The sequence below is a fragment of the Chrysemys picta genome, chromosome 12 (assembly GCF_011386835.1).
Source record: "Chrysemys picta bellii isolate R12L10 chromosome 12, ASM1138683v2, whole genome shotgun sequence".
In the NCBI taxonomy this organism is placed as follows: domain Eukaryota; kingdom Metazoa; phylum Chordata; order Testudines; family Emydidae; genus Chrysemys; species Chrysemys picta.
This window is the reverse complement of record NC_088802.1, coordinates 31,900,817-31,923,332: the sequence shown is the minus strand read 5'-3', so window position 1 is coordinate 31,923,332 and position 22,516 is coordinate 31,900,817. Positions and strand designations below refer to the sequence as shown.

At 41.2% G+C, this 22,516-nt stretch overlaps 1 protein-coding gene across 23 annotated transcripts in view; it reads right to left on the bottom strand.

The window, feature by feature from the left end:
- The window catches only part of MAP2K4 (mitogen-activated protein kinase kinase 4), a 169,574-nt gene that overhangs the window by 49,530 nt on the left and 97,528 nt on the right, over positions 1-22,516 (bottom strand). For 8 of the 23 annotated variants that reach the window (XM_065562689.1, XM_065562693.1, XM_065562690.1 and 5 more), the window contains 3 exons: positions 21,237-21,332; positions 13,037-13,316; positions 10,582-10,756 (listed from right to left, as the gene is read on the bottom strand). In XM_065562689.1, coding sequence (XP_065418761.1) covers positions 10,582-10,756; positions 13,037-13,236 — 375 coding nt within the window. In that variant the 5' untranslated portion in view covers positions 13,237-13,316; positions 21,237-21,332. The remainder of the gene's footprint in view (positions 1-10,581; positions 10,757-13,036; positions 13,317-21,236; positions 21,333-22,516) is intronic. The other 15 variants (XM_005305120.4, XM_042841249.2, XM_005305122.4 and 12 more) reach the window with 3 other exon arrangements.

Sequence of the window (22,516 nt, the reverse complement as noted above, 5' to 3'; positions counted from 1 at the left end):
GTGCTGAGGAAGACGTGATTGTTGGACTAGGAAGAGGTCCCATACAAAAGTGCTGGAGACTGAAGATAGGTGATCCAAATAGGGGAAAAGCATCCAGCACCGCTGAAGGCTATGAGTGGGGTCTGGCCAGAAAGAGATGGTATTGTTTAGCCAAAGTGCACCAGGGACATTCCACCACAGCCCAGTGACCCTGATTAACTGTCTAAGGAGCAAACATTTAGCAATGTAACAAGAACAAAAGGAACTGTTGGAATAAGCTGCAGAATCTTGAGTGACCAGCAGCAGCTCCCCAACAGCATGTGAAGGCTGTACAAAAACTCTGCCAACTAACACGCAGACCACAAGTACAACATGCTGCAGCCTCTCCCCTGGAGAAAATCTTCCAAAGATCAAGAGTAATAGAGAGCAAGGAACAAATAAATCCAATACAAGCCTTGTGGATAGAGGGGAAGCAGTAGGCCTGGTATATCTTGACTTTAGTGGGGCTTTTGATACTGTCTCACATGACCTTCTCATAAAGAAACTAGAGAAATTTAGTCCAGATAAAGCTACGATAAAGTGGATGAATAACTGGTTGGAAAATCATTCCCAGAGAGTAGCTATCAGTGGTTCGCAATCAAGCTGGAAGGGCATAACGAGTGGGGTCCTGCAGGGATTGATCCTGGGTCCGGTTCTGTTCAGTATCTTCATCAGTGAATTAGATAATGGCATAGAGAGCACACTTATAAAGTTTGTGCACGATACCAAGCTGGGAGGGATTGCAAGTACTTTGGAAGATAGGATTAAAATTCAAAATGATCTGGGAAAACTGGAGAAATGGTCTGAAGTAAATAGGATGAAATTCAATACGGACAAATGCAAAGTACGCCACTTACGAAGGAACAATCAATTGCGCACATACAAAATGGGAAATGACTGGCTAGGAAGGAGTACTGTGGAAAGGGATCTGGGGGTCATACTGGATCACAAGCTAAATATGAGCCAACAGTGTAACACTGTTGCAAAAAAAGTGAACATTATTCTGGGATGTATTAGGAGTGTCGTAAGCAAGACATGAGAAGTAATTCTTCCGCTCTACTCCACGCTGATTAGGCCTCAACTGGAGTATTGTCTCCAGTTCTGGGAGTCACATTTCAGGAAAGATGTGAACAAATTGGATAAAGTCCAGAGAAGAGTAACAAAAATGATTAAAGGTCTAGAAAACAAGACCTATGAGGAGAGATTGAAAAAACTTAGTTTGTTTAGTCTGGAGAAGAGAAGACTGAGCGGGGACATGATAAGAGTTTTCAAATACATAAAAGTTTTTTACAAGTCAGAGGGAGAAAAAATTGTTCTAATTAACCTCTGAGGATAAGACAAGAAGCAATGGGCTTAAACTGCAGCAAGGGAGGTTTAGGCTGGACATTAGGAAAGATGTCAGGGTAGTTAAACACTCGAACAAATTGCCACAGGAAGTTGTGGAATCTCCATCACTGGAGCTTTTTAAGAACAGGTTAGACAAAAAACAATCAGGATTGGTCTAAATATTACTAGGGCTGTCAATTAATCGCAGTTAACTTACTTGATTAACACAAAAAATTTAATTGCGATTCATCACAGTTTTAACCGCATTGTTAAACAATAGAATACCAATTGAAATTTATTAAATAGTTTTGAATTTTTTTCTACATTTTCAAATATATTGATTTCAATTACAACACAGAATACAAAGTGTACAGTGCTCACTTTATATTATTTTTTTTACAAATATTTGCACTGTAAAAATGATAAACAAAAGAAATAGTATTTTTCAATTCACCTCATTCAAGTATTGTAGTGCAATCTCTTTATCATGAAAGTGCAACTTACAAATGTATATTTTTTGTTACATAACTGCATTCAAAAACAAAACAATGTAAAACTTTAGAGCCCACAAGTCCACTCAGTTCTACTGCTTGTTCAGCCAATCTACGTTTGTTTACATTTATGGGAGATAATGCTGCCCACTTCTTATTTACAATGTCACCTGAAAGTGAGAACAGGCATTCGCATGGCATTTTTGTAGCTGGCATTGCAAGGTATTTACATGCCAGATATGTTAAACATTCATATGCCCCTTCATGCTTCAGCCACCATTCCAGAGGAGATGCTTCCATGCTGACGATGCTCGTTAAAATAATACATTAATTAAATTTTTGACTGAACTCCATGGAGGAGAATTGTATGTTTCCTGCTGTTTTACCCACATTCTGCCATATATTTCATGTTATAGCAGTCTCAGATGACAATCCAGCATGTGTTGTTCATTTTAACACTTTCACTGCAGAGTTGACAAAACGCAAAGTAGGTACTAATGTGAGATTTCTAAAGATAGTTACAGCACTCGACCCAAGGTTTAAGAATCTGAAGTGCCTTCCAAAATCTGAGAAGGACGAAGTGTGGAGCATGCTGTCAGAAGTCTTAAAAGTGCAACACTCGGATGCGGAAACTACAGAACCTGAACCACCAAAAAGGAAAATCAACCTTCTGCTGGTGGCATCTGACTCAGATGATGAAAATGAGCAATGTACTAACAGATAAAACACAAAATGGAGTACTAGTTGGTCTTTGTTACAGACCCAAAATCACACAAGGGAACAGGATGACTGGCTCCTGATGAACTTATCTATAATGGGTAAGAAAAAAGCAGCGAGATTTTGAGTGACATATGCTGGATGTCTCATGCTGCCAATATTAAAACACTCTTAGAATTTCTAAATTTAGATGACAGTTTCCTAACTCAAAAACTGTTGTATCCAACATGGGGGAATTCTATATTAGACCTCATCTTGACAGGTAAAGAGGAACTGATCACAGAACTAAAAATTAACGGTAACTTAGATACAAGACCTCATGATTTGATCATATTTATAATGTGCAATCAGAATAAAGTCCAGATGAGTGATATATACCCTTGATGCTTTAAAAAGCCAGTTTCACAATGCTGAAAACAATTGTGAGCCAAATCAGCTGGGAGGAAAAATTTAATTAGAAAAATGTGAATGATGTTCGGGAATTAAGAACACCTTACTAAGTACCCAAAAGCCACAATTTCACAATTGAGGAAGAAGGTTCTTACTGCTTAAAAAAACATAAAAAAATAATATGTAACAAATGGAATAATGGGGAAATGAATAATAACTATAAATCAGATGATAGGAACTGTGGAAAATTGTTAAGGGAAGCAAGTGCAAATCTCTGGCCAGCAGAGTTAAGGACAATAAGAAGGCATTTTTAAAGTACATTAGAAAAAAAAAAAGAATCCTGACAATAGTATAAAGAAGAACAGGAGGACTTGTGGCACCTTAGAGACTAACAAATTTATTAGAGCATAAGCTTTCGTGGACTACAGCCCACTTCTTCGGATGCAGAAGTGGGCTGTAGTCCACGAAAGCTTATGCTCTAATAAATTTGTTAGTCTCTAAGGTGCCACAAGTCCTCCTGTTCTTCTTTTTGCGGATACAGACTAACACGGCTGCTACTCTGAAACCTGACAATAGTATAGGTTCATTACTAGAATTATCAATAATAATGAAGAAAAGGCAGAAGTGTTCAATAAATATTTCTGTTCTGTATTGGGGGGGGGAAACAGATGATGTAGCCAGATCACATGATAAACACTCTTTTCATTCCACCAATATCTCAGGAGGATGTTAAACAGCAGATACTAAAGTTAAACATTTTTAAATCAGCAGGCCCAGATAACTTGCATCCAAGAGTTGTAAAAGAGCTGCATGAGGACCTTGCTGACAGTTAGTTTTGATTTTAAATAAGTCTTGGAACACCAGAAAAATTCCAGAAGTTCCAGAAGACTGAAAGAAATGTAATGTTGTGCCAATATTTTAAAAAGGAAGTATTTCTTTACACAACGCCAGAGGATGAAAAGGGGTGGAGTGTTAGGCTATAGATATTCAGGCTTGTCTGAAAAGGCCTATACTTTAAGAATTTAGGTGTATTCTTATCACTTAGCTAGTTATAGAGGTATAAAAGAAAGAATCAAAATCACTGTCTGTCTGTGTAAGGGCCTTCTCTTACTGTGACAGTCTGAGGCTTTGTTCTTTGGCTAAGCAGCAGGGGCAGCCATAAACTGGCTCATCCTCACATTCCAAACTAGTCACATGGAAATAAGGTGCTATTGGGCTGTTAGGAATACAATCCTGTCCTGATATTCCTATCACCTCCAGAGAAAGGGAAGAGCCTAGAAGATGGAAAAGAAAACTTAGTTTGATAGCATCCTGTCTGGCAAGAACTCACTTATCAATAGCTGGGGTGTGAAATCCTCATTTCTGTATTGTTCTATCACAGTAGTCTCCACATCCCTATTGTTTGTCTGTATAATCTCTGTCTGGTTCTGTAATTGTTTCTGTCTGCTGTATAATTAATTTTGTTGGGTGTAAACCAATTAAGATGGTGGGATATAATTGGTTAAATAATCATTTTACAATATGTTAGGATTTGTTAGTTAAATTTCAGTAAAATGATTGGTTAAGGTATAGCTAAACAGAACTCAAGTTTTACTATATAGTCTGCAGTCAATCAGGAAGTAAGGGGGAAATGGGAACAGGGAATGGGGGTGGAGGAACTGGAACCATGTTTTGCTAAGGTGGGAGGGAATGGGAACAGGGACACAGGCAAAGCTCTGTGGTGTCAGAGCTGGGAAGGGGAACACGGAGGAAGGAAACTTGAATCATTGCTTGCTGGAAGTTCACCCCAATAAACATCGAATTGTTTGCACCTTCGGACTTCGGTATTGTTGCTCTCTATTCATGCGAGAAGGACCAGGGAAGTGAGAGGGTGAAGAAATAAGCCCCCTAACAATAATGGTCTCAAGCTGCAGTGGGGGAGGTTTAGGTTGGTTATTAGGAAAAACTTTTTCAATAGGAGGGTGGTGAAGCACTGGAATGGGTTACCTAGGGAAGTGGTGGAATCTCCTTCCTTAGAGGTTTTTAAGGTCAGGCTTGACGAAGCCCTGGCTGGGATGATTTAGTTGGGGATTGGTTCTGCTTTGAGCAGGGGGTTGGACTAGATGACCTCCTGAGGTCCCTTCCAACCCTGATATTCTATGATTCTATGATGTTGTGTAACGGGGCTCAAAAAAGAACTAGATAAATTAATGGCTATTAGCCAGGATGGGCAGGGATGGTGTCCCTAGACTCTGTTTGCCAGAAGCTAGGACTGGGCGACAGGGGACGGATCACTTGATGATTACCTGTTCTGTTCATTCCCTCTGGGGCATCTGGCATTGGCCACTGTCGGAAGACAGGATACTAGGCTAAATGGACCTTTGATCTGACCCAGTATGGCCGTTCTTATGTTCTTATGTGATAACATAGATAATTATAGGCCTGTCAGTCTGAAATTGATCCCAGACAAGATCATGGAGCTGCTGATACAGTACTTGATTAATAAAGAATTAAAGAAGGGCAACATAACTAATGCCAGTCAATGGGTTTACAAGTTTGGTTGATAAAGATAATAATGTTGATGTAATATTTGACTTGGTACCGCATGACATTTTGATAAAAATAATAGAAAGATATAAAATTAACATGACACACAATAAATTGATTTAAACTGGCTAACTGATAAGCCTCAAAATGTTACTGTAAATGGGAAATAATCATCCAACAGGTATGTTTCTAGTGGGGTTCTGCAGGACTGGTTCTTGGCCCAACGCAATTTAACATTTTTTTTAAGAAATGAAAGAAAACATAAAATCATCAAGGATAAAATTTGCAGATGACACAAAAATTGGGGGAATGGTAAGTAATGAAAAAGGCAGGTCATCGATACAGAGAGATTTGGATCACTAGGTAAACTGGGCACAAGCAAACAATATATGTATTTTATTACAGCCAAATGTAAATACATACATCTAGGAACAACGAATGTAGGCTACCCTTACTAGGCTGGGGAACTCTATCCTGGGAAGCTGAGAGACTGAAAAAGACTTGGGGAATCCTGGTGGATAATCAGCTAATACAATGCTGTGGCGAAAAGGGCTAATGCAGTCCTTGAATGTAAAAACAGTGGATTCTCAAGTAGAAGTGAAGAGGTTATTTTATCTCTGTATTTGGCACTGGTGCGACTTCTGCTAGAATACTGTGTCCCATTCCGGTGTCCACAATTCAAGGATGATGATGAATTGGGATTCAGAGAAGAGCCATGAGATTGACGAAAGGATTAGAACATGCCTTATAGTCACTCAAAGAACTCAATCATTTAGTTTAACAAAGAGAAGATTAAGGGATGACGTGATTAGTTTATAAGTACCTATATGGAGAACAAATATTTAATAATGAGTTCTTCAATCTAGCGCCAAAGGGTATAACATGAGCTAATGGCTGGACGATACGCTAGACCAGTGGGCTCCAAACTTTTTTGATCGCGCACCCCTATCAGTAAAAAAATTTTGAGCATGCACCCCCGCTATGCCGGCTCTACCATTTTTGCCAAAGCCAAAAAAAAAGAAAAAAGCAGCTCGGATTCCCGCCCAAACTGCCGAAGAAAAAAAAAAGGCACTTCTCCTGCTGCACACCCCCAATGATCCTCTTGCCCTATGGTGCACACACCCCACTTTGGAGACCACTGTGCTAGACAAATCAAGAGGGAGGCTTATGGATAGAGAGCTCACCTTCCTAACGGCTTGCAACTCTAGGAATTTGTTCTGATGAGCTTCCTGGGACAACCACTGACCTGGAATTGACTGCAGCCTACCAGGGCTCCCTCAGTGGTGCAGAAGATAATTGGTTTCCTGATTCTAGAAAGCTCTCTTCTAAGAGGGAAAAATGGAGAAGCCCAAGGTGCATGTTTTTGTTTGTTATGGTATTTCTCTTATTTTCCCCTTCACCCCCTCTTCCAGTTACCCACTTGGGGTGCTACTTTTTTCTTTTGATCAAGGTACACAAAGGCATCATAGTGAAGGTTTGAACTAACCCCCTCAGAAATGGTAGAACAACACCCCGCTCCCCTCCAATGTACTAAGCTACCCAGCCTCACAGTTTTAAAGACTGCTGCTTCTGCAGCTACTGCTTTGCTACTGTCCCAGGCTCTGCCATGCCCCTTGAAGAGACACATTTATATTTTTTATTTACTTTTAAACATATACATGCAGAGGATCATAAGGGAAAGAGAGGGAAGCAGAGCTGGGCATGAGCACTCATGCTGAAGTCCTTTGCACATGCAGTAATGCTCTGTGAGCTTTAAAGCCTTGCTGCAGTGTTTTTACAGCTGTGCAACAAAATGGTGCACGATCCTCCCTTAATGCTGACATTTTAGTGTAGGATCACAGCCTTTTAGATTGTCCATTGAAACTGACAGGCTGATGGTGTGAGCAACTAGACAGCCTCGGCAGTAATACTTAGATGAAAGCTGATTCCAGGCTCAATAAAATGGTTGGCCAAGCCAAACTAGCAAGCATGAAAGGAAACTAAAAAAAGAAAAACTTAATAGTTCCTCTGCCTGCAGATACTAGCTATTTTGGTGGGTACTGGCACATGCAGGCTGGCAGCAGCAGGTATGGCTACCTAAGGAAGGCCAAACAGAAAACAGGAGCTCTGCTGACACTGATGTGCTAGCAGTATGGGCTAGACCACTTTGTTGCATCCTGCGAAAAAGAAGACTCAGAGAAAGCAGTGGTAAAATGGAAGACTGAGGTAGGCTAAACTTGAGACACCAGGGGAACACTGGGCTTACAGGCACCAGGAGGCTAGTAGTATGGGCTGCACCACTCCGCTGACTCTCTGAGGAAAAGCCAGTGAAAGAAGTAGAAAATGGAAGGCAAGACTATGCTGCACAAATGACCTATCTGAGGGAAGCTGAGAGGAGAACAGGCTCAGTGCCCAATCCCCATAGTGCCCAAATGTAAGAGAACAGGGAGTAAATATGGGGAAGCTGAATCACTGGAGTAGGGAAACTCGGTTTGTTCGTTCATTTTTTAAAAATTGTGGTTTGTTTCTAGCCTGTAGGAGTCAGACCTGGCCTGGAGGTCAGAGAGATCCACTGAGGGGACGGGGGTTCAAGATAGCTACCATAATCAGAACTGGCTATGGCCCTTCCTGGAACAAGTGGGGCAAAAATACCTGGTTACCATGTCAGCCTGAAAGGGATGGGGGGACTGGGTCCTGCACCGTGGATTTTTCCTGCCCCTCTAATACCAGCCTCTCACAGTCTTTGAAGTCAGAAGGGACCATCATGATCATCTCGTCTGACCCACTGCACATTGCAGCCCACCCACCCACTCCTGTAATAGACGACTCAACTCTGGCTGAGTTATTGAAGTCCTCAAATCATGGTTTAAAGACTTAAAGTCACAGAGAATCCACCATTTACAGACACATTCTTGGGAACTTTATTTCACCCCAGTCAGAACAGAAGACAACAGCCACTGGTCTCTGGCTTGTTACTTCCAAAATGTTATGTTCTGCTGCTGAATGACCAGCCCGCACAGCTGAAAGCTTGTCTGCCACATCACTGCTGTTGGAGTCGATGCTTCACCTTGGCCTGAAGCACCAAGCAGCTAGGAACAGCTGGCTTGGAGAGTCTGCAAAGCCAGCTCCTGCTGCTGAATTTCACTCTCTGCTTCCTGCCACCCTGCTGTAAAGTAGCACACTACTGTGCGGCTGGGCATGTGCAGGAGTTCTTTAATCCTAGCTGGGCCTGCTGCACTGCCATGTTTTCTCTTTAAATACCAGTTTCCTGTTCTCAAAAATCCGCTTCCTGCCAAGGGGGGCACCAAGCAGAGGAAGAAAAACCCAAATATAGTGGGGAAAGCTCCTGCCAGCAGACAGAAAGTGGAGAGGCTTAGAGAACCACACCGCCTGCTTCTTCAAGCAGAGGCAAGACACTGGGAGTTGGAACGGAGTCAATTGCTGGTGACACACTGTGAGCTAGAGAGAGAGGAGCCTCTCTCTGTGCGAGGAAGGAGAGGAGGGATAACCCAGTGGTGACCCATCACGGAGCACCAGGTGACCCTGGGGGACAATAGGGTCAAGAGACTGACCCACCTCCCGGACTGCCCAAAGAGCAACAGTCACAGAAATCAGAGAAAGCCATGTCCAGTGCACGCCCCAGCAGCTAGCTCACGATCAGCTTTGTGGGGAAAGCTAATCCTAAACAACTTCAACATCAAGGCTCCTTGCCTTGAGAAATGTGGCACAGCCCACCAGCTGAGCCCAATGGTAAGGAGTGCCTCATAGCGTTCTCCAGTGGCTCCTTCCATCTCCCACTCACTGGGCTTGGTGAGGCTGGGAGTGCTGCAGCAGCAGCAAGCTCTGTACCTGAGTCGGGAAAGGTGCCGGGCATCATTCTGCTATGCCAATGCCAACAACTCCAAAAGGCGTAACTGATCACACCCGTCTGCTGGAAGGAGGGTGCCACGTTGCTGGGGGAAGTAAGAGGAAAGAGGAGTGATGCTGGAGACTCCAAGAGCATTTTAGTTGTTCCCAGGGGCAGCACATACACAAATCTTGGGCAACAGGGTCTTATCCGCCTCTCTATCATATAGAATGGCTGCTAGCAAGAAGGTTGCAACACATCCCCAAACTGGCTCCAACCAGTACATGAACCCACTGGGAATTAACATGTCCAGACCCACTTAGACAGTGTTTGGCGAGAGAGACCACTAAAGAGAGTGACACGTATTTCTAGGTAGTTTGGGTTCAGAGCTCACTTCTACTCTTCCAGTGAAGCCAGTGGAGCATGTGTCACTATTTTGTACCTGTAACTAGATTGAAGAGGCAGATATCATTAACTGTTACACAGCAAAAGCAAAGAAGAGAGAATTCATCACTTCCAGAGTGAAACAACATCCACTGCCCATCTCACCTCGAACTGGACCATCAAGTGACTAATCAAAAATCCCCAACACGTGCAGTTTTAAAGCAAAGACAAAGATTATTTTGTTACGCAAGAGCTAGGAAAACAAGATTTAAAAAAAAACAAAACAAAACATGAGTTTGGTGCTGGTATAAAGTATTAAATGGACAGCCCTGGAGGCTGATATCGTCTACGTTTCCAGAACTGGGTCAGCAGAGGAGGCACTCTGTGCTTCCACATCATGGTGAGAGTGAGAGAGCAGTATGCTCTCTAAACACATACCCACTCATTTCCTGCCCTCTCTGGTGAGGCTGTCAATTGCTGCAGCATGGATAGATGTCCAGTTGGAACCAGTCTTTAGTCACTAACTCATTTCACAAAGGACACCAAGATGCCATTGGATGTTAATTTGTGCTTACTACCAACCTAGGCTGGATTTGAACCAGTGATTAGCAGGTGAAAGGCCTCATATCCCATTACCAGTCTCCAGAGCCATCCGATCCCTTGCAGCAGTTGCTTCCTGAGAGGCAGAGGCAGTTTTTTAAAGTGCACAAGCAAGATATAAGACCTTCACAATTCACTTGACAGATATGCCCATTACACACAGTGTTTTCAGCACAAGTACCCTTTATACTGGAGATAAACAGAACAGAACAGTAGACGGTGACAGACGGATGAACATTAATTCTCCATCACGTTCCATCCTTAATGAACTGAAGTACAAACACAATTATGGGCATCACCTACTTTAACTGCCATAATTTGCCCACTTGGTTTGTGGACCATTTTGTTGACAGAACCATAAGCTCCTCGTCCAATTTCTCCAAGGTCTTTCAAGTCCTCTGCAGTAAAATCCCAATGCTGTTCAGGGGAAATCTTCAATTTTCCTGATGATTCAATGCTGTGTGTTCTCAGTCTCTCTCTGTCAAAAATATTGGGAAGCAATTTTTCCACATTTTAAATAGTTTGTAACTTTCTCTTTTCAGCAGCACTTGATTAAACATAGAAAGAGAGGGGTGCACATAGGCTACAGCAACAATGTGATTCCAGGGAGGATTCTAGTTGGGGATGCAGGGTTGAGGGAGAATGTTAAATCAACAAAGAAATACATTTGGTCACAACTTTAATTAGCTATATGTCTTAACTGCAGCTTAAGGCTTAATATGTGTCTTAGATTTGATTCATTCTAATTACTCTCATTTACATGGCTATTTTCTATTGTGCATAAAAATATATCAGGCTTGTAGCAGGACTTGGTATAGCATGCAGAACCAAGATTCTTTAGAGCACTCCTAGTCCCATGTACACAAAGCTATGCATGTTACCTCCCCTGCAGCAATGCACTTGCTGGTCACTACCTGTCTTACTTGTATTGCTCATGTTGAACAGAAATCAAACTAAATCTCCTGTTTGTATTAGCAGGTTTATGAAGAGCTTGTTGATCTTAATGAAAACTGTAACTTATTTCAAATAGTGCATAATCACTTCATCTAGTTGAAAAAAGGCATTGAAGAGCCATTTTTAATATAAAATATAATGCAAATTGACTATTACTCAAGAAACCAGAAGCTGCCAGACCAAATGTTTCTTGACAAAGTGCCTGAGCCCAGAGTCCTCGGGCACAGAGAGCTCCCATAGCCCTCAATATGAACTTGTCTGTGTAAGGAGTGCAGGATGATGCCCATAGTTTGTGACAGAAGTTACAGAATTCCACAGTTGTTTTAAGGTGCTTCCTATTATCTGTTGCAAATTTTGTTAACATTGATTTAATAGAAAACATATGTGTATTTTCTACACTTTATTCCTAGTAAATAATAGTGTTTACCTTAAACCAATTGCAAAAGTCTCCAGTGTTTCTCATGCGTTCATCTGCTGATTAACACTTCCTTGGTTATAAGCTATGCCCGGAGACTGGGCTTCCTGCTTTAAAGTCACATTAATCAAAAGGTCGCTCACACCACAACCCTCCAGTGTTATGGAGGCATTATATCAGATAGGCATTTGTGAAAGCCAAGGAGACTCTGTCAGACTAGTCACCTGGATACTGACCATTCCATTCGAGCAGTTGATCAAGCAGCTGAAAATTCCAGGATTTGGTAAAATGAGCGATAATGAGGAATAGACTTTTGATCCAATGCTCCAAGTTTCTCAAGTTAACTAGCCAAAGGAATAAACATACTATAGTGTATTCCATGCTGATAAATACAATAGAACATCTATCAGTCAGCTGCTGTACATGACACATGCTTTGATATTACTATGGGCCCACTCCTGAACTCCTTGGGTATGTCTACACAGCTTATGGGAGCAAGTCTTGCAGCCCGGGTTGACAGACTTATGTTAGGGGGCTCATGCTAGCGTGCAAAAAATAGCAAAATGAACATTCTGACTTGGGTTGGCGCTTGGGCTCTGAAGCCTAGGGACAGAGGTTGGCTTCAGAGCCTGAACTCCAGGTCAGGTCTGAACATTAAAGCCAAGTCTACACAGCTATTTTAAGCGTGCTGGCCCGAGCCCCACAAGTGCAAGTGATTGTTGATCCAGGCTGAGATTCATGCTCCCAGCAGCTGGGTAGGCCTACCCCTTCGGGTTTCATTGGAAGATTGGTCTTTGTGGGCAGCAAGGTCAGGCCCAAAGTACCATTTACTGGAACAACTAAGGCTTAAATGACCTCACCTGCTGTGTTCTAGCTTCTTTATGAAACATTGGTGTTGCACTTCTTGGTCCTTGGACATTTGCATTCCTTGGACCCAATGGAAGAAGAATCTCACTGAACAGTGAGCACTATTTTTCTCTCAGCAACTTTTTGTGATGCTGCTGCTCCCCTTCCCCTGTTATTGCTTTCCTATTCTGACTCCCTCACTCTGCTACTTCCCACCTAAACCCTCTGAAACCCTTGCAGTTAAACACAATTCAAGGGTTGTCATGCTGATGATGGCACAAACATTAAGAATACAAAAATCCGCAGAGACCTTATCTGTTCTTGGCCTTCCTTGATTTCTGTGTATTAAATTCCTCAAAATAAAACACTGCAATAACTTAGATTCTGTATGGAATGTACTTAACTAAAAGCAAGGAATGAAAAAAGGAAAGAGAAGACAAGAGCAGGTGAAAATAATTCAAAGAAACTAACAGAAGAACAGAACAGAAGAAACCTCACCTCAGACTTTGCCACCTGCCTCTGCTGAACATAAAGACAATTTACCTTGGGAGCTGGGTGATGAGAGTTAGAGCCTTCCTTGCTGCTAGCACATTTTGATTTGACAGTAATCTGAAAATGGTTCTGCGTTTGCTGGAAGAAGCTAGTAGGTGTGAACTGCTGCTTTGAAAGGTGCTAGGAAATGGCCCCTCCTGCTCATGTCTTCTCAGCCAGAGCAGTAGCAGGAAGGACTGGAAGGCAGACATGCACAGTGGTGACACCACATCCTGCTGATGGAGCCCTGCTGCTGCAGAGTCTGGAAATTTTCTGATGGAATTTTTTCCTGCTGGAAAATGCCAATTCGTTGAAAGCAAAACATTTAGCAGAAACGTGTCAATTATGTCAAAATTTTGCTTCCGGGGGAAGGTCAATAAGTCAAAATGTTCCATTTCGACATTTTCACAACAGAACATTTCCATTTTCTGTTTGAAATCACTTTTTATTGTTAAATTTATTTTATAATATTCAAAAATGTAGATGTGGGCACTGGAATGAAACATTTCAATTTTTTAAACAACAAATGCTTCGATTGACTTCAAATTCTTTTTTTTTTCCCAGAATTTTGTTTTGAGGCAAATTTCAAAATTTTTTGTTTTCATTCCTTTCCGGAATAGGAAAGGAATTCAAACTCACAGGTTTTCCTACAAAATGGAAAATGAGGTTCCTGTTCTGCTTTAGCAAACTGTGCCACTGTCCCTGCAGTGGCAGGGGGAAGACACAAGCATGGGGGTGGGGGTAAGAAGTTTTAGCAATGCCTCTCTCCCTACAGAGGGGATTGCAGGTGTGAGGATGGTAGCAAGAAGTAGAGGTGCTCCATGGAACTATAAACATGAAAGCAATTTGCTGTAGTCCTAGTGAAATGCCACTAACAATCTTGATCATATTTTTAGTCACCTGTTCAGATGCCCACGTGAAATGGTCATTTGGCCAAAGGACATGTTTAACAGAGTGGCACATATTTTAATACAGACTTTGTTCATGTAGTGAAGCTCTTCAAAGTAAATATTGCCATTTTCCTATAAGAAGCACAGTCTGGAGCTCAAACATTCCTGTCAGCATTTTGATTTTTATAGTGATTTCTTCAGTGGAAACGTAATTTAGGACTTGTCTAATGCAGGGATCTCTACACCAGTGTAGCTGCACACAAGTGCATACCCCTGAGTAGATGCATTGCACTTGTGTAATATGGGAGTGCACTGGTGTGAAACCAGGATAAGTGCAAACCCCATTTAATACCAGGTCGGTGAATCTACAATAGGGTTTGTACTATTATAGCTATATCAGTGCAAAAAGCCCTAATGTGGACAAGCACTTACAGCCAGCATCCTTAAAGTCTGCCCTACAAAGCCAACACAGTGAATTCAGAATTAAAATAACAAGAGTAACTCTAGAGAGCAATGTGAAGGTCAGACGAGAAGGTCAGAAGTAGTTAATGCCAGATTCCAGCTTCACTGCTAGAGGCTGGATTTCAATCACTTGTGTTTAGTGATATATAAGAATCTTTATAGACTTTTTAGGTCATAATATGTCAGCTTTCTCTTCCCCTATCCACTTCTGCTTTCTGAGGAGGCAATCAACGTGTATCAGGCCAGGAATGTGGGTAAAAAGCCATTTCCATGCTGGGCATATAACCCTCACAAGATCAAGCTGAATCCCAGGGATGCCCCAAGATGGACTTCGGGGGGTGGGGGAGAGAGATTTATTAGTACTATCACTTTTAATACCCACACACAAGGGGTTAGCTTAACATTCTCAGCCTCAAATAATTATGGATGGGATTTTTAAAGGAGTCCAGGGGTTTTTGGAGTTGAGTTCCCATTGAATTCACTGGAATTTGGGCTTCTAACTCCCTTTAGTGCCTTTGAAAATCCCGGTCTAGATTGTTAATCCAAAACTATCAGAGGCTTGGGAGTCCCATGGGGCTTGAACAGATAAGACAGCTAGTGCTATATGGATCATTGCATTTGTAAGATGCCAATTTATAGACCTTTCTCCAAATGGTTACTTTGCTTTGTCACAGCAGTTATATTCCAGGGATTAGGAACACCAAGCAAGGCATTTATTCTTCGCAACAGTTGCCCTTTGACAGAAGGAAAAAATGTTCATGGATCCAGCTTGGCATTAGCCACAAGGACTGCTGGAACCAGGCACCACTGTTCAGGGCCAAGGACAGTGTCACACAAATTCAGAACATGAAATTTGCTAATTGCTAGCTTGGTGAGCTAGATCCACACAGGAAGCTTGGCAAGTCTAATAAGCCTACAAGATTCCAAAACTCTACTGAAAAATAACTATAAACACTAGGGTCATCAATTAATCGCAGTTAACTCATGCAATTAACTAAAAAAAATTAATTGTGATGAATCACTGTTTTAATTGCACTGCTAAACAATAATAGAATACCAATTGAAATGTATTAAATATTTTTGGATATTTGTCTATATTTTCAAATATATTGATTTCAATTACAACACAGAATACAAAGTATGCAGTGCTCACTTTATATTATTATTATAACAAATATCTGCACTGTAAAAATGATAAAAAGAGATAGTATTTTTCAGTTTACCTCAGACAAGTACTGTAGTGCAATCTCTTTATCGTGAAAGTACAATTTACAAATGTAAATTATTTTTTGTTACATAACTGCACTCAAAAACAAAACGATGTAAAACCTTAGAGCCTAAAAGTCCACTCAGTCCTACTTGTTCTTTTCAGTCAATCGCTAAGACAAACAAATTTGTTCACATTTACGGGAGATAATGCCGCCCGCTTCTTATTTATAATGTCACCTGAAAGTGAGAACAGGCATTCATATGGCATTTTTGTAGCCAGCATTACAAGGTATTTACGTGCCAGATAAAGTAAACATTCATATGCCTCTTCATGCTTCGGACACCATTCCAGAGAACATGTTTCTATGCTGATGATGTTCATTAAACAAAAAATGCATTAATTAAATTTGTGACTCAACTTCTTGGGGGAGAATTGTATGTCTCCTGCTCTGTGTTTTACCCACATTCTGCCATATATTTCATGTTATGGCAATCTTGGATGATGACCTAGCACATGTTGTTCATTTTAAGTAAACTTTCACTGTAGATTTGACAAAACGCAAAGAAGGTACCAATGTGAGATTTCTAAAGATAACTACAGCACTCAACCCAAGGTTTAAGCATCTAAAATGCCTTCCAAAATCTGAGAGGGACAAGGTCTGGAGCATGCTTTCAGAAGTCTTTAAAGAGCAACGGTTCAATGCTGAAACTACAGAACCCAAACCACCAAAAAAGAAAATCAACCTTCTGCTGGTGACATCTGACTCAGATAATGAAAATGAACATGTCAGTCCAAACTGCTTTGGATCGTTATCGAGCAGAACCCGTCATCAGCATGGACGCATGTCCCCTGGAATGGTGGTTGAAGCATGAAGGGACATATGAATCTTTAGCGCATCTGGCACATAAATATCTTGTTATACTGGCTACAACAGTGATGTGGATGCCTGTTCTCACTTTCAGGTGACGTAAACAAAAAGCAGGCAGCATTATCTCCTGCAAAGGTAAACAAACTTGTTTGTCTGAGCGACTGGTTGAACAAGAAGTAGGACTGAGTTTCATATTGTTTTATTTTTGAATGTGTTTTTTTTTCATAATTCTACATTTGTAAGTTCAACATTCATGATAAAGAGATTGCATGCACTACAATATTTGTATTAGGTGAACTGAAATACTATTTCTTTTGCTTCTTTTTTACAGAGCAAATATTTGTAATCAAAAATAAAGTTAGCACTGTACACTTTGTATTCTGTTTTATAACTGAAATCAATATATTTGAAAATGTGCAAAACATCCAAAAATATTTAAATAAATGGTATTCTATTACTGTTTAACTGCATGATTAATCACACGATTAATTTTTTTAAATCATGTTATTAATCGTGATTATTTTTTTAATCACTTGACAGCCCTAATAAAACTATGTACATGTTTTTGGACAGGCATAAATTCATTGTATTGCAGTAATTAAACTCTACCATTAGTATCTTAGCAGTAGGAATGTTGAAACTTTTAAAAACAAGCATTTCTTTGGCATTGGCAAGAAGTCCTATGAGGGGTAAGCAGAGAGGTGGAGGGGTAATTTCAGGCAAACCTGAAGATTATGTGACAGCACTAAGGCCCTACATAATGGAGCAAGGCCAGGCCAAAAAGGTGGCATACACAAGTATGTGAATCTTCAGTGAGCTCCTTTCTGTTGCTGTGGGTATCAGAGCAAAAAAACCTAAAAGGGAAGGGATGAAATGTTGTGGTGGGAGCATATAACTGGCAAGAAATGTTAGCGACAACAAGAAGGGGTTCTACAAATATGTCAGACAGAAAAGAAATACCAAGGATGATGCTCAATGGAGAAGGTGAGCTGGTAATGGAAGATGATAGAAAGGCAGAGCTGCTCAATGCCTAATTTGCTTCAGTCTTCTCAAAAAAATAACATGTGACCAGACAACAAGTGAAGTTCCTATAGACAATAAAAGGGAAGGGATGCAGACCAGGGTAAGTAAAAAATGTGTCAGAGATATTCTGACTAATCTGAATGAATTCAAGTCAGCGGGGCCTGATGCTATTCCCCCCAAGGTGCTGATGGTATTAACTGAAAAAATCTTGGAGCCACTGGCAATAATATTTGTTCACTCGTGGATGACAGGAGAGGTCCCGGAAGACTGTAGAAGAGTTAACGTGGTGCCCATCTTTAAAAAGGGGGGGAAAGGAGGACCCTGGGAACTATAGACCAGTCAGCTTGACCTCTACAGCTGTGAAGCTACTAGAGCAATGTATAAAATATTCAATTTGTGAATACCTGGGGAATGAAGGGGTGATCACTAGCAGCCAGCATAGATTTACTAAGAACCAGCTTGATTTCCTTCTTTGACAGGGTAACTGGTTTAGTAGATAGGCGGAATGCGGTAGACATAATATACCTGGACTTCAGCAAGGCTTTTGACACAGTCCCACATGAAATTCTGATAAGTAAGCTGGAGAAATGTGGGCTTCACAGAACTAACGTTAAATAGATACATAATTGGTTAAACAACTGCAAACAAAGAGTAACTATTAATGGAATCATCAAATTGGAGGGAGGTCTCAAATGGGGTTCCACAGGGATCTGTTCTGGGTCCTGTGTTTTTTAACATCTTTATTAATGACCTGGATGTAGAAATAGAGAGCATATTGATCAAATTTGTAGATGACACAAAGCTGAGGGCCAAGGGGGTTGCAAACACTTTGGAGGATAGAGCTAATATTCAAAGGGATCTTGATAAATTGGAGAACTGGGCTATAGACAAGAAAATGAAATTCAACAAAAACAAATGTAAGGTGTTACACTTAGGGAAGAAAAATCAGTTGGACAAATACAGAATGAGTGATAACTGGCTTGGCAGGAGCTCTGCTGAGAAGGATCTGGGTGTTGTGGTGGATCACAACCTCAACATGGGTCAGCAATGTGATACTGCTGCAAAAAAAGGAAATACAATTTTAGGTTGCATTAGCAAAGGCATCGCATGCAAGTCACGGGAGGTGACAGTACAGCTCTACTCATCACTGGTTAGGCCTCAGCTGGAGTACTGTGTCCAGCTTTGGTCACCAATGTATAGAAAGAATATAGAGAAACTGGGAAGGATGCAGAGGTGAGTGCCAAAGATGATCAAAGGGATGGAATGCAAGCCATATGAGCAAAGGCTGAAGGAATTCGGTATGTTTAGTTTGGAAAAGAGGAGATTAAGGGGGCACATGATAGTGCTGTTCAAATACTTGAAAAGCTACCATTAAAAAGTAGAAAAGTTGTTCTCTCTTACCACAGAGGGTAGGACAAGAGGCAATGGGTTCAAACTACAGCATGGCAGATTTTGATTAAATCTCAGGAAAAACTTCCTAACTGTAAGAACAGTAGGACAATAGAACAGACTGCCTAGGGAGGTCATGGAAGCTCCTTCACTGGAAGTTTTCAAAAGGAGGCTGGATAGCCAACCATCTTGGATGGTTTAGACACAACAAATCCTGCATCTTGGCGGGGGTGCGACTAGATTAGACGTTCTCAAACTGGGGGGCACGGAATGTATTCTGCGGGACCGGGAGAAGCTTTAAGGGGAAAGAAAAAACTTGCTGCACACATTCAGAGCAGAGCAGCTGGAGAGCTATGCCTGCTGGCTGGATGCCCAGCACTGACGGCAGTGCCACCTCCAGCAGCAACGCAAAAGTGAGAGTGGTATGGAGGCAGCACTGCTTTCAGAGCTGGGTGTCCAGCCAGCAGCTGCTGATCTCCGGCCGCCCAGCTCTGAAGGCAGCACTGCTGTCAACAGCAGCAGAGAAATAAGGGTGGCAATACCATACCATGCCACCCTTACTTCTGCACTGCTGCTGGTGGCGGCGTTGCCTTCAGAGAGGGGCACCCGCTAGCAGCCACCACCCACCGCTCTGCCTTCAGAGCTGGGTGGCCGGAGAGCGGCAGCTACTGGTTGGGTGCCTAGGGGGAGGCATAAACTACTACAGACACAAAGAAGGGCGGCGCGATCAAATATCTTTGCAAACCACTGGACTAGATGACTCTTGCCGATCCTTCTAACCCTATGATTCTATGATTTTATAAGACTGTGCTTCATGATTTTAAAGAGCTTGACAGATAAATTATGTCTCACAAATTGGTCTAATGCAGGATTTCTGAAGGAAGTCACTAACTGCACAGAGGTTAGTAGAAATACACACATTCTACTTCTCCGCAAGCCTGGTAAAAAGATGCTGTTCACAATGGATTTCAGAAGACAATTTGTGGACAATGTGCTGATAGGCCAAATTAGTGACCAAAAGTAAACTCAAGGCACCAGCACTGTTCACACTTCTTAAGTAAAAGCAGGTTTATGATTCTGGCTGATCAATTTGCACTGAGTCCATTAGCTAGTGTGGCATTTCTATAGGCTTTCTGTTTAAATGTAGCTTTCTTTGCTGAGCAATCTGTACACCCTGGAGGCTAACTAACATTAATAAAACAGTAGCCATGTTTTGTATTTCATGGCAGGGGAAAACCTCCAATAGCAATCCTGCAGAGTTATTTCAAGTGGCCTGAAAATGTCAGTTCCCTAGTGAGGTTTAAACAGAGTCCTGAGAACAATATCTTCCTTGCACTGAGCAAGCCAACAAGTTAATAGGGATTTCTGCCCCAGGCAGAGGTCACAGAATGTAGTGGTTTTGCTTCTACTTGCTCATTTGTAAGTCTTTCTGCTATTTATTCTCACATTCTATTTGATGCCATGTGTCTAGAACCAATCACTATCTATGAAGAGATTCAGCAAAAGCTTTAAAAGAAGGAATTAATTCCATTCAGCATCCCTCAGTCAGTAAAACTCAAAGAAAAAAAAAACAAAGGCCAGGTCCCTCACTTTCATCTTGAAGAAATGGCAGAAGCTCAACTGAGGCTTGTTTTGGCTTTCTATGCTCCACCAACATTATTCAAAGTACAGATCTCAGCAATGCATGGAAAACTGTACAGAATGTATCTGCAGCTCTTGCAGTCCAATCCAACACCCATTCAAATCCACAAAAAGACTCCCACTGACTTAAATGAGGCTTGAATCGGGCCTTCAGAAGCTCCAACATTTTGTTTGGAGTTTATTTGATTAACTAGATAGATTCTTCCTTCAGTTTACACCGGTGTAACTCAGATTCTGAATTACCATCTCCAAGACAATTGAGTCCTCCTGATTCACAGTGGCGTAACTCACACTAGAATCTGGCCTTATGTATAGATCCCCAGAACACCAAACTCATTTTTGTTTGGAGTGAAACATGCAGCCAGACAGTAACACACTTGCCCAGTCTACAAAGGATTCACCATCTAGACTGGTGTTGGATTAAAGCATTTTAGAGTAATATGAAAATGTTAGAGCTAGCTAATTTAATAACCCTTCCTCCTGAGCCACTGCCAGCTATCAGTGAGGGAACAGAAAACAGAGACATAACACATCATTAAGAATCAACATAAGAATAAGGAGAATAAATATATATATTTAAAAAATGATACTGAAATGTGATAATATCATTACATAGAAATAACTCATGGAATGGCATGGTATTGCTGAGACAAATTTCAATACTTTATAGATGCCATTTTTGCTGACATGGAAAATATTTGACAATGGCTAACAGACAGTTAAGCTTACTGTAGCCTGCTGGAAAGTTTCTGGATGAGGTCCGCTTCTCTCCTTTTGAAAGTGAACGGGACAATGTGATTACTACCCAGTGTTGCTTGTGTATCACTTCAGCCAGGAAAAGAGTTGTGAAAATGACAGGAAAACATGGTGCTGTTATCACATGACACAATAACGTAAAACATATACTCATATAGACATACTGCCTTTGGCATGGCTAGCATAAGAAATTAGTGCATGTTATATTTTTCTTCCCCATTAAGCCTAACTAATGCACCTCTCTTCAAATGGAGCAAAGCAGTTCTTGCATTTGAAGATCTTTGAGCTGCACTGTTACTGTTAATGCATTATATTGTATGCCTTTTATTTTCTTAAAACAATGGAAATATTATTTTCAGTTGTAATGTTAAAAACACCAATCACTGGAATCAATTTTACTAACAAAATAACTGAATATTAATAACACTCAGACTGCATAGATTCACCACATTGATCACCATCACATAGCTTCCTCTTGGCTCTGATAAAGGAGAATTTCTTACCACAAAACTAGTGTGTCTTGGATCCACCAATCTAGGAGTGGTGGCCATTCCCATTTAGACCTGTCAGTCAAGGTGAATCAGCCCATCCACTACTGAATACTTTTTTATGCCTTGGGCACACTATATCCTTCCCTTTTATTTCCAGATAGATCTCTGCAGCTAACAGAAGAGCTCAAGGCTAACTATTACTGTACACTGTGTGATCAGGCTCTAGATTAGAGCCTCTCACAAGCATTCCAGGTAAGAAATTTCCCTTTCCCATGACTAGGATCCACTCTTTCAGCATTGATGGGTTCTGGGTTGTACCCCTTACTAAGGGCTATGAGGAGGACAGACAGAAAATGATCACTCAAATACCTGTACATACAAATAAAGCAATGACCAACAATGTTCAGAAACAAATGCATGCCTTTGCCCAGCTCATCATCTGCATACGCCCTAAAACTAAATTTATCTGTTACAATTGCTCTTAAAGCCATTTTGCTAATGTAGCCCTTGTGACTTTTCTTACACTCTTAACAAAAAAGGTTCTTTCAGGGACTCAAGCTAAGTGCTAGGGAACCTAAAAGCTCTAGGTTGCATTGGTTTCTCCGTTTGAGCAGGGTGTAGAAGAAGTTTAGGTAATGACACTTCTTGGCTAATTCTGAAATTCAGTGCAACTTTAGAGGAAAACATGATCCTGAAAGTAACACATTGGTATCTGCTGCAGAAGAGGATAGGTCTGAAGCAAGGGAATCATCCAGCTAGGAG